We start from the raw sequence: 17,260 nt of genomic DNA, 5'->3' as shown, positions 1-17,260 counted from the left end.
ATTCTACCTGGATCATGTTGGGGGGAATTCTCAATTCTACCTGGATCATGTTGGGGGGGGATTCTGAATGCTACCTGGATCATGTTGGGGGGAATTCTCAATTCTACCTGGATCATGTTGGGGGGGAATTCTCAATTCTACCTGGATCATGTTGGGGGGAATTCTCAATTCTACCTGGATAATGTTGGGGGAATTCTCAATTCTACCTGGATCATGTTGGGGGGAATTCTCAATTCTACCTGGATCATGTTGGGGGGGAATTCTCAATTCTACCTGGATCATGTTGGGGGGAATTCTCAATTCTACCTGGATCATGTTGGGGGAATTCTCAATTCTACCTGGATCATGTTGGGGGGGAATTCTCAATTCTACCTGGATCATGTTGGGGGGAATTCTCAATTCTACCTGGATCATGTTGGGGGGGAATTCTCAATTCTACCTGGATCATGTTGGGGGGGAATTCTCAATTCTACCTGGATCATGTTGGGGGGGAATTCTCAATTCTACCTGGATCATGTTGGGGGGAATTCTCAATTCTAGCTGGATCATGTTGGGGGGAATTCTGAATTCTACCTGGATCATGTTGGGGGGAATTCTCAATTCTACCTGGATCATGTTGGGGGGAATTCTCAATTCTACCTGGATCATGTTGGGGGAATTCTCAATTCTACCTGGATCATGTTGGGGGGGAATTCTCAACTCTACCTGGATCATGTTGGAGGGGAATTCTCAATTATACCTGGATCATGCTGGGGGGGAATTCTGAATTCTACCTGGATCATGTTGGGGGGAATTCTGAATTCTACCTGGATCATGTTGGGGGGGGGCTTACATTAAAGAACACTCTCTGTGTTCTGTTAGACAGAACTCTCGATCCACAATATAGCAGGGAAGCCATAACAGCCTTTTCCCAGCAGCAGATTTTAATTGATAATGTCAAAAGCTGCACTGAGGTCTAACAAAACTGCTCCCCACAAGCTTCTTATCGTCAATTTGTTTCAGCCAATTATCAGTCATTTGTGTAAGTGCTGTACATGTTGAGTGCCACTCCCTGCAATCGTGCTGAAAGTCAGTTGTTAATTTTGTTTTCTGTGAAATAGCATTGTATCTGGTCTAGAGGTCGACCGATTAGTCAGCATGGCCGATTTAATTAGGGCCGAGTTCAAGTTTTCATAATCGGTAATCGGCATTTTTGGAAGCCGATTATGGCCTGATTACATTGCATTCCACTTAGGAAATTGTAAGTTGCTAACTAGCATTAAACTTATCTTATAAAAAACAATCAATCTTAACATAATCACTTAACTACACATGGTTGATGATATTACTAGTTTAACTAGCATGTCCTGCGTTGCAAATAATCAACGCGGTGCCTGTTAATTTATCATCGAATCGCAGCCTACTTTGACAAGCGCATTCACGAAAAAAAGCACTGTCGTTGCACAAATGTACCATAAACATCAACGCCTTTCTTAAAATCAATACACAAGTATATTTTTTTTAAACCTGCATAATAAAATAAATTCATGTTAGCAGGCAATATTGACTAGGGAAATTGTCACTTCTCTTGCTTTCAGTGTAAGCAGAGTCGGGGGTATATGCAGCAGTTTGGGTCACCTGGCTCGTTGCGAACTGTGTGAAGACCATTTCTTCCTAACAAAGACCGTAATTAATTTGCCAGAATTTTACCTAATTATGAGATGACATTGAAGGTTGTCCAATGTAACAGCAATATTTAGACTTATGGATGCCACCCGTTAGATAAAATACGGAACGGTTCCGTATTTCACTGAAAGAAAAAACTTTTTGTTTTCGAAATGATAGTTTCTAGATTTGACCATATTATTGACCTAAGGCTCGTATTTCTGTGTGTTTATTATATTATAATTAAGTCTATGATTTGATAGAGCAGTCTGACTGAGCGGTGGTAGGCTGCAGCAGGCTCGTAAGCGTACATTCAAACAGCACTTTCCTGCATTTGCCAGCAGCTCTTCGCTGTGCTTGAAGCATTGCGCTGTTTATGACTGTAAGCCTATCAACTCCCAAGATTAGGCTGGCAATACTATAGTGCCTATAAGAACATCCAATAGTCAAATGTATATGAAATACAAATAGTATAGAGAGAAATAGTCCTATAATTCCTATAATAACTACAACCTAAAACTTCTTACCTGGGAATATTGAAGACTCATGTTAAAAGGAACCACCAGCTTTCATATGTTCTCATGTTCTGAGCAAGGAACTTAAACGTTTGCTTTTTTAAATGGCACATATTGCACTTTTACTTTCTTCTCCAACACTTTGTTTTTGCATTATTTAAACCAAATTGAACATATTTCATTATTTGTTTGAGACTAAATATATTTTATTTATGTATTATATTAAGTTAAAATAAGTGTTCATTCAGTATTGTTGTAATAGTCATTATTTTATATATATATATATATAATGACAACACTAGACTATAATAGGACATCAGGAACAAGTCAGAGGAACAGTTTTCTGGACAAAGGTTTAATAGTTGACTTATTTTGGACCATTTATTTAGTTGTTTTACCCTCAGTGTACCAATATGACAACACACCTACTCTCTTTTTGGGTAAACAGGAAACACTCTCCCTCCAACCCTCCTCCTCCCTACCCCTCCTGGAGTCCCCGTGTCGTGCCTCTCCCGGTAGCCCCTTACTGCTGGGTCTGAAGAGGCTGTCTGTGCTGCTGGTCGACTGCAGGAGAACACCGGAGCTAAGTGGGTTTATGCTCTGACATACATTTATTTTGGGACACTCCCTGAATGTCATTAATTACCACAATACAATCTGTTTAAAGATGTAGAATCATTACAAGCGCTCCTACATCCTTGGATACATTGACAATTTGAAGATTTAATATTGAAGATTTGAATGCTTAAATTCGGTTACAAGAGTGTGAAAAGCTGGGCCTAAACCTGGCGTTGATATGAAGAAGGAACCATAACTGTCTGTCTTTTCTTCACAGGGGACAGTCCTAACCGTCGCTCTTTCAGTAGAAGGGGCTTGTCAACTTGGGAGGCTAAACGACAACATGAAGCTGAGGAGGCAGAGAAAAGTCTCTCCAGATCAGAACATCTCAAGAAACAACAGCAGAGACCCACAAGGAAGAAATCTTACTGCTGCTCTGACTGTGGGAAGAGTTACACCTCTTCAGCAGACCTTAAAAGACACCAAATGATTAATATCGGAGAGAAACCTCACTGCTGCTCCCAGTGTGGAGCTAGTCTCTCCTCTGCCAGGGCACTGGAAGGACACATGCGGATTCACACTGGAGAAAAACCGTACGAGTGTTCAGAATGTGGGTTGAAGTTTGCACATAGAACCAATCTCTGGTCACATCGAAGAGTACATACAGGAGAGAAACCCTATCACTGCTCTGACTGCAAGAAGAGCTTTCCAAGACTTGCCTCTTTAAAACGACACAAGTTCACGCATACAGAGAAGAAGATGTACCACTGCTCTCAGTGTGAATTGAGCTGCACAACGCCAGGTTCATTGAAGAAACACCAGTTTATACACACTGGAGAGAAGCCTTACTGCTGCTCCCACTGTGACAAGAGCTTCCTTCGGCAAGATTCTCTCAAAGAACACGAGCGTCGTCACAAGGGAGAGAAACCGTACTCTTGCTCAGACTGCGGAAACAACTTTACCACAATGGCAACCTTGCGAATTCACCAGCGAATACACACAGGAGAGAAGCCTTACCACTGCCTCTTCCTTAACTGTGGGAAGAGTTTTGCCCAGGCCTTTCACTTGAAAGTGCACAAGAGAAGGCACACAGGAGAGAAGCCGCACCACTGTGATCAGTGTGGGAAGTGTTTTGTTGCATTAAGTGACTTACAATCTCACCAGCAATCTCACTCCAAAGAGAAGCCTTATTGCTGCAAAGAGTGTGGACTCAGTTTTTCTAGATCCGATTCCTTAAAGAATCACCAGAGAATCCACACAGGAGAGAGGCCATACAGCTGCTCAGAGTGTGACAAGAGTTTCACCATGAAGGTTCCCCTTACTAGACACCAGTTGACACACACAGGAGAGAAACCTCACCACTGCTCTGACTGCGGGAAGCGTTTTACTCTGTCGGGCAACCTCAAAAAACATCAGTTAACACACACAGGAGAGAAGCCTTACCACTGCTTTGATTGTAAGAAGAGTTTCACCACTAAGGGTCAACTGACTGGACACCAGCAGAGACACACAGGAGAGAAACCTCACTACTGCTCAGAGTGCTACAAGAGCTTCAAGTGTTCAGTGGACCTGAGATGCCATGTTCAGCGCAAGCACAGCGGGACACCCTACCACTGCATCCTCTGTGAGCGCAGCTTCAGCTCCCCACAGCATCTGAAGTACCACCAGATGACACACACAGGAGAGAAACCGTTCGTCTGCACCGACTGTGGGAAGAGATTCACTCAGGCCGGGGGGTTGAGGTACCACAGGAGGATTCACACCGGAGAGAAACCTCACACCTGTGATCAGTGTGACAAGAGTTTTAGTACAAGGAGCAGTCTGCAATCACATCAGTTGACACACAGGAGAGAAGCCTTACAGCTGTGATGAATGTGGGAAAGGATTCACTCAGTCAGGAACCCTGGCTTCACACAAGAGAATACACACCTGAGAGAAACCTTACCACTGCTCTGACTGTGACCAGCTCACTGGTAATGATAACAACACCCACCCGTAGCACGCGCTCCAGCAGGTATATCTCACTGGTCGTCCCCAAAGCCAACACCTCCTTTGGCCGCCTTTCCTTACAGTTCTCTGCTGCCTATGACTGGAACGAATTGCAAAAATCGCTGAAGCTGGAGACTTATTTTTCCCTCACTAACTTTAAACATCAGCTATCTGAGCAGCTAACTGATCGCTGCAGCTGTGCATAGCCCATCTGTAAAAAGCCCAACCAATATACTTATCTCATCCCCATATTGTTTTTATTTACTTTTCTGCTCTTTTCACACCAGTATTTCTACTTACACATCATCATCTGCTCATCTATCACTCCAGGGTTAATTTGCTAAACTGTAATTACTTCGCTACTATGGCCTATTTATTGCCTTACCTCCTCACGCCATTTGCACACATTGTATATAGACTTTCTTTTTTTATATTGTGTTATTGACTGTACATTTGTTTATTCCATGTGTAACTCTGTTGTTTGTCGCACTGCTTTGCTTTATCTTGGCCAGGTCACAGTTGTAAATGAGAACTTGTTCTCAACTGGCCTACCTGGTTAAATAAAAGTGAGAAGAAAAAAAAATGCTTTACCACTGTGATAGAAAAATTACATATTTACCTGATTTGTTTGTTTATTAATAGTTAATGGTTATATACTTATAGTAAGTCATGTCAGTTCTATTAAATGTCTGTGTGAACTGAGGAGCCTAAAAACCATAGATAAGATGTGGTTGGATGTAACCAAGATAAAGAGAACCTGGGGGAGTAGAACAAAACCCTAATTGTTTGTTCTCATCCTTGCATCTGGGAAACTTAGCATGGAGGATTAATATAACATCCCCAGTGCAGATGACCACAGGATGAACCCAACGTGGCTTATGGTGACCCAATCTGCAGGGGAGGGGTGGGAAAGCATTGTCTGTAATGTTTTGGCTGCTCGGCCCAACAGTCAAGAGTGTTGGGCTGACTAGTCTTATTATTGCAATAATTAATCAATATTAAATAAAGATGATTGTTTGAAGAAATTATAAAGTCTCAGTATGATTTTCCATGACGAGGAGGTGATCTGCAACTTCACCTGTTGACCACTCCTGAAGATCTGGATAAACTGTACACAGGGGATCAGAAATTGGGATCTCAGGGAAAACCACAGTCATTATTGAGCAGCTAGACCCGCCTATGATCTGAGAGGTAGCGTGCATGGGTGGATGCCAGATCTCAGACATTGTCCAAGCCTACCTCAGTACTATCTATCAATAAGTGAGGAAATTCTAAAAATAAAAAGCCACTGATGAGGGGAGCGAGGTCTTCCTTAAGAGAGCCACAGCTGATGTAAACTAGCAGGACTCCATTAATAAGTCTTCTTAAGTGCGGTATCCTTGAGCATGATTGTTAATTAGCCAGTTGCGGGCAACCAAAAGTCCAGATCCGTGGTACTGAGTTGATCGCAGTAGGGGGGTTAATGTGGAGTGAAGGACTAGAGTGTGGGTGATCTTGCGAGAGAACTCGGCTTGGTGAAGCTCATTGAACGAGGGACTAGAGTGCAGGTGATGCCTTGCGAGGGCATCTGGCTTGGGGAAGTCCAAATGATGACGTGTAATGTTTTGATAAAATCTTTGATAAATGTGGTAACAGGTATGCCCTGGGTTACTATTGTTTAGGTGTTATTCCCTGTGTTTGTGAATGTGATATGAGAGTTGTGTGAGTGTGGAAATAAGCGTTCATCTGAAGTTTGTGATAAGACATAGAAATGTGTATAATAAGCTGATTTTAAAATTTGGATAAGTTTCGGTATGTAGAGCTGGTTCATAGGGATAAGTCATTGGAAACACACTTGAATTAATGTGAGTACCTAATTGATTACTAGAGATTTGTTAATGGAAATAATAATAATATGCAACCTTGCACACCCATACGTCAGGGGTGTACAAATGATTCTGAGGTTCAGAATGGTCCCTTTAAGGATCATTTGATAGAGGTAAGGTTAAAAGAATTAGATGACTGTCTAAACGCTTATGTGATTTTCTACATCCGGGTAATACATAGAGAGAACTGCCCATAAGGCCAGAAAAATGTATTTTTCGCAGTAAGAGATGAGTTGCTGTATTTATTGAATAAATCAGAGCGAATTAAAGGTGGAATTTCCACCTCACTTATATAACGTAGTAATACAAAGCCTAACTTATATAACGTAGTAATACAAAGCCTACCTTATATAACGTAGTAGTACAAAACCTACCTTATATAATGTAGTAGTACAAAGCCTACCTTATATAACGTAGTAGTACAAAGCCTAACTTAGGGTTTTTCATCAAGATAATAATCATTATGGAGCTGATGTGATGTAATAAAAGCCGATGTGATGTAATAAAGGAAGAGAAAAGATCAGTTTTTATTGGCCAGATGTGTTTCCAAATCAATGCATGTTGATTCACCTAGTTGACCGCTAAATCCCCTTTTGTGCCTGTAAAATCTCTGCGGAGGAACACTTTGATGACCTGGTAATTGTCTTGTTTATTATGTGCCCAGATGTTAAGACTACAGAGCATTATGATTGGGTTATTTGCGGGATTTGTTATCAACTGCCTTTTTCTCTCAGGAGTGCAAAAGGAGTCCACGTGAAGTGAGCATGGAGAGAGATCCGTTCTAAAACTTTTCTCATATTGCTGGTCTACTGGTTGGCAAATGGACATAGTAGGAGGTGACATAGTAGGAGTTGTGGTGGGGCTCAGGTGAGACATTGACATTGGGACATTATCATTGCCTATCCACTTTGACCTCTGAACCTATCTGAAAAAGAAATGCCAGAAGATTTGAGTGCCGGGAAAGGGAGGGGGTTGGTCAACTGTGCCCGTAATTGATTTAGACTTTATTTTAAAATAGTTTATTTTGGGTTATCAGGTTGATTTTGAGCTCTACAAACTGCTAAATGTATAGTAATTTATGCTAAGAATGCATTGAGATGCACATCCCAACCAGAAGCCATGGATTACAGGCAACATCCGCACTCAGCTAAAGGGTAGAGCTGCCGCTTTCAAGGAGCGGGACTCTAACCCAGAAGCTTATAAGAAATCCCGCTATGCCCTCTGACAAACCATCAAACAGGCAAAGCATCAATACAGGACTAAGATCAAATCGTACTACATTTTAGTCATTTTAGCAGACGCTCTTATCCAGAGCGACTTACAGTAGTGAATACATGCTTTTTTTTTTGTACTGGCCCCCGTGGGAATCAAACCCACAACCCTGGCGTTGTACACACCATGCTGCCGTTGCAAACACCATGCTCTACCAACTGAGCCACAGGGAAGACCCTGTTCCGACACTCGTTGGACGTGGCAGGGCTTGCAAACCATTACAGACTACAAAGGGAAGCACAGCCGCGAGCTGCCCAGTGACCACGCTGTCCGCAGCTGATGTAAGACCTTTAAACAGGTCAACATTCACCAGGCTGTGAACTCCAAACATGTGCTGACCAACTGGCAAGTGTCTCCACTGACATTTTCAACCTCCCTATCTGAGTCTGTAATACCAACATGTTTCAAGCAGACCACCATAGTCCCTATGCCCAAGAACACTAAGGTAACCTGCCTAAATGACTACCGACCCGTAGCACTTACGTATGTAGCCATGAAGTGCTTTGAAAGGCTGGTAATGGCTCACATCAACACCATTATCCCAGAAACCCTAGACCCACTCCAATTTGCCTACCGCCCCAACAAATCCACAAATGATGCAATCTCTATTGCACTCCACACTGCCCTTTCCCACCTGGACAAAAGGAACACCTATGTGAGAATGCTATTTATTGACTACAGCTCGCTCATCAACTCATCCTTGACTGCTGGCTACGTCCCTTCCGTCTTCAAGAGAGCGAGAGTTGCACCCCTTCTCAAAAAACCTACACTCGATCCCTCCGATGTCAACAACTACAGACCAGTATCCCTTCTTTCTTTTCTCTCCAAAACTCTTGAACGTGCCGTCCTTGGCCAGCTCTCCTGCTATCTCTCAGAATGACCTTCTCGATCCAAATCAGTCAGGTTTCAAGGCTGGTCATTCAACTGAGACTGCTCTTCTCTGTGTCACGGAGGCTCTCCGCACTGCTAAAGCTAACTCTCTCTCCTCTGCTCTCATCCTTCTAGACCTATCTGCTGCCTTTGATACTGTGAACCATCAGATCCTCCTCTCCACCCTCTCCGAGTTGGGTATCTCCGGCGCGGCTCACTCTTGGATTGCGTCCTACCTGACAGGTCGCTCCTACCAGGTGGCATGGCGAGAATCCGTCTCTGCACCACGTGCTCTCACCACTGGTGTCCCCCAGGGCTCAGTTCTAGGCCCTCTCCTATTCTCGCTATACACCAAGTCACTTGGCTCTGTCATATCCTCACATGGTCTCTCCTATCATTGCTACGCAGACAACACACAATTAATCTTCTCCTTTCCCCCTTCTGATAACCAGGTGGCGAATCGCATCTCTGCATGTCTGGCAGACATATCAGTGTGGATGACGGATCACCACCTCAAGCTGAACCTCGGCAAGACGGAGCTGCTCATCCTCCCGGGGAAGGACTGCCCTTTCCATGATCTCGCCATCACGGTGGACAACTCCATTGTGTCCTCCTCCCAGAGTGCTAAGAGCCTCGGCGTGACCCTGGACAACACCCTGTCGTTCTCCGCTAACATCAAGGCGGTGACCCGATCCTGTAGGTTCATGCTATACAACATTCGCAGAGTACCACCCTGCCTTACACAGGAAGCGGCGCAGGTCCTAATCCAGGCACTTGTCATCTCCCGTCTGGATTACTGCAACTCGCTGTTGGCGGGGCTCCCTGCCTGTGCCATTAAACCCCTACAACTCATCCAGAACGCCGCAGCCCGTCTGGTGTTCAACCTTCCGAAGTTCTCTCACTTCACCCCGCTCCTCCGCACACTCCACTGGCTTCCAGTTGAAGCTCGCATCTGCTACAAGACCATGGTGCTTGCCTACGGAGCTGTGAGGGGAACATGTTAAAGGAATTTTATATCTTGATGATAATAATCAATAATCAATTCGCCTTGACTAATGCCCAAGGTTTGTAAGACAATGGGTTAAAATAATTAGGCAAGGACTCAGCTTTCTGCAAAAGGTTTCTGTAGCTTTATTCAGAGAACGTTCTGGCGTCAGGATAACAAAACAGTCATTATATAGTTCTTGCTTACTTACGCACATGCATTTACACACAATCTGTTGGTGACCTGCAACCCCCATTGACTTCTCACGCTGTTTATCACATTCTGGCTCAGCCTGTTCCTTTCCTTCAAGGTTAGGAACTCTTTGAAGTTTTACTCCCTTGACCATCTGCTTCTGTAGCTCTCTATACTAATTGCATACACACATTTCTTTCCCTCTCCAGTGGTTTCCGGAACTAATCAGACCAATCGATCCCTACATTGATCATTACATTGATTATTCATTAACCATGCTGTATGACTAATAATTCATCATGGTTTATTGATTCATTTACCTTTATTAGATAATTCTCTTATCAATTCCACCCTTAAATGATTCAATAATTCACCATGATGATCAAATGCTATATGAGAACCCTACTAATCACATGCTTTATGTAAACACAAATAATCACACGCTATATGGAAATACAAATAATCACACGCTATATGGGAATACAAATAATCACACGCTATATGGAAATACAAATAATCACACTATATGGAACTTAATTGTGATACAAGGATTAAACAAGACCAATACATGAATATTCCTCCTACTCCTCCATTACTGTCCTAGGCCTATTTCCAATTATGACACTTCGATTTAGGATTTTCATCATAATTTTCATTAAAGGAACAGTGAATCTAAATGTTGAAAATTGTTTCATCAAACATTGGCTCCTCGTTATTGAAAGAGACGGAGCCATCTTCCTGGCCTGGAGGCCCGCATTCGCCATCCCACTGATCGGAGCTCGGAAATGGTCCATATCTCACCATCTGCTGCGTCATCGATCTCTCTAGAGTCCCTGTGATTAAACCTCTCACACATGGGACGAGACAACATCCACACAACACAAACACACTCATACAGGTGAAAGCAGCCCATAATACAGTTCTTACAACACTTTTCCATTTCTCAAACATGGGATGTGTTATCTGGAATGTACGTGCAGCAATGAACCTAATCATTCTACCTACACTGCCCTCTTCTGCCAGTAACATATCGAGAGTCAGTCTATTTTACCAGGTCATGAGGGAGGTGGCGGATAATTGGTCAGAGAACCTCTTTACTGCATCCTCAGTTTCATTCATGAATCTCTGTTGATTATAAAAGATGTCATTAATCCAATCCACATTTCTATTTATTGTCAACCACCAAAATAATGTAGTGTTAAAGGCTTCACATATTTGATTCATAGCTTTGTATTCATCTGGAACTTCCCTGAGGATGCCAATAGCATCCATCTAGACAAAGCTACTCCCATCCTGGTCAAAACTCCTCCTGTGCCTACTTTAGCCTCCTATAACTGGCCTCTGATGACTAACTCGAACTGGTTGGACCAATAACCCCAAGGAGAAAGTTCCTAACCACCGTTTGTGGTCATTTCTGTCGTATGCGTCCTTTGCTGGTACTAGCCCACCCTTCATCAGTTATAGGTGCTGTGAGGTTAAGAATTTTCTATTCGTCTTTCAAACCTAAGTCAGTCACATTACTTTCAGCCGTTAAAATCATCTAAGTTCTCGGTGCCATTCTTGTATCTATAACACTGGTATTCATCTGGAATTTAGGTGAACCGAGGTGGGTTGGCTGAGTACTTCAATCTGGCCAACCCCAATTCCTGTACAGTTGTCTGCTTCCCCAGGAAATTGTTTAATGTTTACCTTAAATTCTTCATCTTGATCTTCTTTGATTCCTTATTCTGTAAGTCACTCATCAGTGTATTATATAGTTTATCTTTTACTTCTTCTCAATGACAACGGTATCGTATGATTAGTACCGGAAGGTGGTGGATCTGAATGTATCAGAAAGGTTACCAAAACTATGATGCAGCTCAGAGTCTCTACTCTTCCCAAAAACCACCAACCCTCTCCTGCCCTTAGCCGATCTGCTAGGTTCCACCCCATACTCACACCTCTAGGAGCACACACAGTGATGAACGGTCGGGATAGGGAATCTTCGTTAAGGAGGTAACCCCCGGACCCTGTTGGTACTCGGTTCTTCTCCTAACTCTGTGTGTGATCAGCAGTGCTCATATGTGTGCATACCTTCTTGCAGTGGGTAATGTGGACCCAAGTGACTCTCTCAGCTTTTCTAATGGCAAAGGCAGTGGTTTACCAGAACCTGGTATGGGCCTTCCCAATGGGGCTGCTTCCAGTCTTTTCTCCTCAGGGACTGGATCCACACCCAGTCTCCTGGTTGTACTGAGTGAATCACCTTCTCCTGTAATTCACCTGTTGGTGTCACGTCCTGACCAGCAGATGGAGCTGTTGTAGTAGTTTGGGGGTCAGGACGTGGCAGTCTTGTGTGTGTCTTGTGACTCCTGATCAGGAACAGCTGGGAATCGTTGTTCCTGATTGGGAGTCATATATGTAGGAGTTGTTTGTCACTGGGGTTTGTGGGTGGTTGTTTTGCACTGCGTTTTTTAGCCTGCAAACTGTTGCTGTGTTATTGTTTCCCTGTGGATGCCTTACTTGAGTCTATTAAAGTATGAGTATTCACAGTCTCGCTGCGCCTTGGTCCTCTTCTCTCCAGTACGACATTTTCCAGGATGAGTACGACTTATTTTATGACAGTTGGACACAAAATCTTGGACATACGGGTTTGGTTAACAAACAGTCTTCTCATGTGTTCTGTTAGTATTTCTTCAACTTCTGTCTACCAGTTCTGGTATCTCTAACTCTGGCATTCTGTAGGCTTTACCTGATTAGCTAAACTGTCATCCATCATTTAAAGAGATTGCTCCTAGTAAACCAACTCTAGGGATAATATCTTGACTTAATATTTTAGCTACCATAATCATGTCCACCAAGTAAGTTGGGAACATTTCTACCCATTTGCTATACTTATCTATTATTGTTAAACACCCCTTCTTCCCCTTAATTCGGAATAGTTCAATAAGTCCAATTCCAAATGTTGGAATGGATCTTCTTACAAAAAAAATGTGTTTAAGTAATTATCCTCTAGGCCATCACTCTTTCCTAACTACTCTACTATACTTCCCTCCCCTTGATACATTGCTTAGCCTATGTATCAATATTGCTGCATATCCATACAATGTCTTTGGTAGGATAAGTAAATTATCCTTATGTCAGACCTTCTCTTGTAGGATGCCCCCTTTCATTTTCCACATTTCCAATTCTCCCTGGGGCCTTCATCCTTGGCTATCATTTAACAATCCTCTGTCAAGTTTCTTATCGTCTTTAAGATTTATCTATGCTGCTTTGTATGGTTTTAAATGTCTATGTGCTTGTCTGTGTAAATAGTAACTTTTCTCTCCTTTCTTATTTCACCGGTTCTAGTCAACGCTACTATTTCAGCCTACTGTGCAGAATAGTGTCTGGGCAATGGTTCAGTGTCTAACACCTGAAACCAACTAAGCTTTCATTGCCCTTTTAGTTAGGGTAACAATTACTTTCAACAAAATGATCATATCTCCTCCTAGCGAATTTACCAAACAAACTTAAAATCAAAACTAAAATACATGCCTATGGAGCCGATAGTCTCTCCATGAATTAATATCCTAAAGCTAAGTGAACCAAATTCTCTTCCTATCTACTCCTGCTGGCCCCCCTCCTTTCTTCCTGCTACTCCCCAACCCTCGAGGTTTCAGCAGTGCAGGGGAGGATTTCTCCGTCTGCCCTTCTATCTGTCTCCAGCTTTTTCTCATAATATGGGTTGTTTCCAAATATTGACTAAATGTCTCATTGTCTCCTTGGTTGCCCTCCTGAGTTTTAGAAAAATCAACCTGTCTAGATGTTGCATATCTACTTAAATTTATCACAATACCCTCAGTGATCCTAGATCACCTACAGATGTCATATATCCCTGTCCTGTTGACATAAGTCTACCATTATTAAACTTATTCACAACAAAATATAATACTATTATATCAATTCCACAGCCTTGTTGTGTTAAATCTCTTACACTGCTTTCAACAACAGCTGACTTCCTAAGGGAAAATAAACTTATCTAGATCATGTAAAAAATACCCCTGCTACTGGTCAAAATATTTTCAAATAACATAATCAGATCAAAATGACTAATCTGATTTACTCCACCAAGAAAAATGATTTTACCGTTATTGTTCTAGGAAAATAGACTTAAAGAAGCCTACCCTTAGTCTAAGGCTTTGCCCTTTTAGTCTTCTCATTGGTTCAAATTATCAATTGTGTCTAAGAACTTTAACTCCATAATTATCAGTTCTACAAATTCCCTTAAAATCAATATCACCAATGACCTTAAATTCACCATCCAAATGGCTTTTCAATGTGGCTGATCAGACCACACAGGAAAAGTCACCAGAGGGGTAAAAAGTCATACCACCCTTTCAGAACCATGTTTCTTACTACATTAAACAAATTAAAACTAAGAACTTTATCTACATTTTGTATCCCAGGTTCCCAGAACATTCCCTATCAAAAGAATTTAATGTGTTTATTAAAACTCAGAAAACAAGACACGCCCCAGTATCACACAGAAATTTGATTCTCTCTCCCATTACTGTTAGTGTCAAATAGGGTTTCTGTTCTTGTTGTAATGCCAAATCAATTGTAGCCAATTCAAAAACTTCACAATCGCTGTTTATAACTAAATTCTGAAAATCGTCCTTCCCCTCACTAGTGTCTGTTCCCCCGCTCTCCATAGTTAGTCCTGCCCCATCCTCCTCCTCCTCTGAGTCTGGCTGTGGGCGCCTGACCTTTTCTTTGTATCTGTCTCTACTCCCTCTCTGGCCTTGCTTGTCTCTGTTTTTGTTACAATCTCTACCAGAATGGTTTCCCTCCCTGCAGCGGTTACACGGTGCTTTACACTGTCTAGCAAGGTGTCCTAGCTTGTGACAATTGAAACACAGCTTCTCTCCGTCTCTGTCAGCGCGTCTCCCTGTTTTTCCCCTTCTGTCTACAGAGTCTCTGCTCCTCCCCGCTATTTCTCCTAGGGTTGCTATCAGGTACTCTGTTACCCCGACAGTTACTGTTAGATGCTCTATCTCAACCGATTCACTCTTTTTACAGTTTCGACCTATTTTATTGCAGTGTTTACACAGAACCTCACATTCTCTAGCAAAATGACCCGGTTTGTTACAGTTAAAGCGTCCATCTCCCTCTTTCTTTTGTCTATTCCTATCCGGACTTTGGTTATGGTAAATGAGTCTACTGAGGGCTCTGGGTTGTGCAGCACCACCAACACGCTCTCTACCCCTAGTTCTCATCTTTCTCTCTCACTCCGTTTCTATCCGCTTTTTCAATAAAATGGCTAAATCCTGTCCTCCCCTCTGTGTCTCTTCCTCTCTACCTCCCTCGGCTCCCTGAGGACCAGCATATGGGGGAGGGGTATTGGTACGGGCGGCACTTGATGTGGTTGCCTCCGTCTCACTACCACCACCTCGTTATCTGGGTTCTCCCGACACCCCTGGTCAGCCAGGGAGGGGTATAATTCGGGTTTAGATGGTGTCTCTGTGGGAGCCGTGGGAGTCCTCTCTGTCTGCTCCTGGCTACCCAAATCATTGTTAGCAACGCCCTTATCCCTGGCCCCCTCCGCTCTCTTCCTAGCTTCTGCCAGCCAAACACGAGCGGTGTCAAGGCCTTCTGTGCGCTGCTTCTCTGTCTTATCCCCACAGACCCTATCTATTTGTTTTATCCTTAATTCCAATCTTTCAACATTTAAACATCCATCCTCCATTTCGGGCCAAAATAAAATGTTCCTCTTATCTTTTCCCAGCATAAAACGTTCATCTCCCGTCCATACCGGGATCTCCTTAGAGGATTTACCATCCGTGTTGTTAAAGTACACTCGTATTTATTCTGCTTGTTTTCCCTACCTAGAATTTTAAAAGGATTATTCGTAAGAACCTTAAACTATGTGCTTTAATTTATACAACTCTGGATCAGATACAATCAGTGTTTACTCGCTGTTAATCTTTATGTGTATGCTATTTACTGTTGTTAAGCTAGAATTGAAGAATAATTATTCGCATGCTATGTGACACATTGCTTCTATCTCCAGCTTAAAAGAACAAACCAGCTTTTTTCGCGACTGTTGATTTGAACAATATGTTTTCTATATGTATCAACACCCATTAATTTCCTTCTCACAATATAGAGTTATTCTGCTAGAATGATCATACGTATCTATCCTGACATCCTGTCTTTATCTCACTCATAGACAAACACTGCAACCCGTTTTATTTTTAGGTTTTACTGTCTGTCTTTTTCTCGCGATTTATTGACAGAATTCTCCTCACACGCAATCCCTCATCCCAGTATAGTTACTCTATCTCTCTCTAAACTTTATCTATAGAGGGGATATTGATCGGACATTAGGTCTCATACGTATGCAACTATAAACTATTTTCCAGGGGTCGTAAAGCCCTAGTTAACAGTCTATATATCTGTTGCTTCATGTAACTCTTGACACTAATATCTGTTTCTCACTCCGCCATATTAGGTCTCACTTCACCCATAGATATCAGACCTAAATCCCTATATTTAGGTACCGACTATCCCCTTATGGTTTTTTGACCCTTTTGCTACGTTATCAGGTCTCACCACAAGCCCTAGTTTAGTTTTGTGCAGTGGCCACAGTTGCCCAGGGTCATTTCGGACCCTGTTTCATTTTCGAATTCGTCGTTTTGAATTTACAACTAATTCCTGCCTTCCATTCGCGCAGAATACTTGATTCCCTTTAAAACCGTTTTCTCCACACGAACTTCTGAAGCCAGGTCACCAGCTATAACATTCACCAATTTCAGTGTCTAACACCCAGAGTACATTAAAATCCTCTACTTGCTCCCGCCTTTCACTCTCACATCAATCGCTTTTGCCTTTCACTCACATCAATCGCTTTTGCCTTTCACTCACAACAATCACTTTTGCCTTTCACTCTCAACAATCGCTTTTGCATTTCACTCTCAACAATCGCTTTTGCCTTTCACTCACAACAATCGCTTTCTCATCTAATGCCAACACCCAATTGTGTCCCTTATTCCATCATGCAATGCAGACATACAGGTGTATTTCTCATTTCATCATGTAATGCAGACCTATAGGTACTTCACTCATTTCATCATGCAATGCAGACACACAGGTGTATCACTCACCCCTTATTTAACGTAATCATACAGGTGCTATTCCCCAAAAGTATGAATAAAGCTTACTAACCTTATAATTTGCAGCTGAGTTTTTCAATGTTCGTTGAATCTCGTCACCACCTCTGTCGCGTACCAGTTTGCCACCGGCCTGTAAAGAACCCACAGTAAAGGGCCAGGTCTTTGATTTATGGATATTTCATCCGCCCGTGCACGGTTTCAGTGTCTCCTTGGAACGACAGCGGCAGTTTGAGATCCGGC

General features: G+C 42.6%; 1 protein-coding gene across 2 annotated transcripts in view; it reads left to right on the top strand.

Moving 5' to 3' along the window:
* Window positions 1–17,260, top strand: part of LOC106594502 (zinc finger protein 850) — a 62,362-nt gene that overhangs the window by 3,205 nt on the left and 41,897 nt on the right. Inside the window, exons 2-3 of one of the 2 annotated variants that reach the window (XM_045711416.1) lie at window positions 2,608–2,746; window positions 2,995–4,817. The exons of the other annotated variant lie outside the window; for it this stretch is intronic. Coding sequence (XP_045567372.1) covers window positions 2,608–2,746; window positions 2,995–4,586 — 1,731 coding nt within the window. The 3' untranslated portion in view covers window positions 4,587–4,817. Of the gene's footprint in view, window positions 1–2,607; window positions 2,747–2,994; window positions 4,818–17,260 lie in introns of those variants that run through there. 2 annotated transcript variants of the gene reach the window in all.

Source organism: Salmo salar, chromosome ssa02 (genome assembly GCF_905237065.1).
Source record: "Salmo salar chromosome ssa02, Ssal_v3.1, whole genome shotgun sequence".
In the NCBI taxonomy this organism is placed as follows: Eukaryota; Metazoa; Chordata; class Actinopteri; order Salmoniformes; family Salmonidae; genus Salmo; species Salmo salar.
Note: the sequence above shows the minus strand (reverse complement) of the source record. Positions and strands in the feature narration are given on the sequence as shown.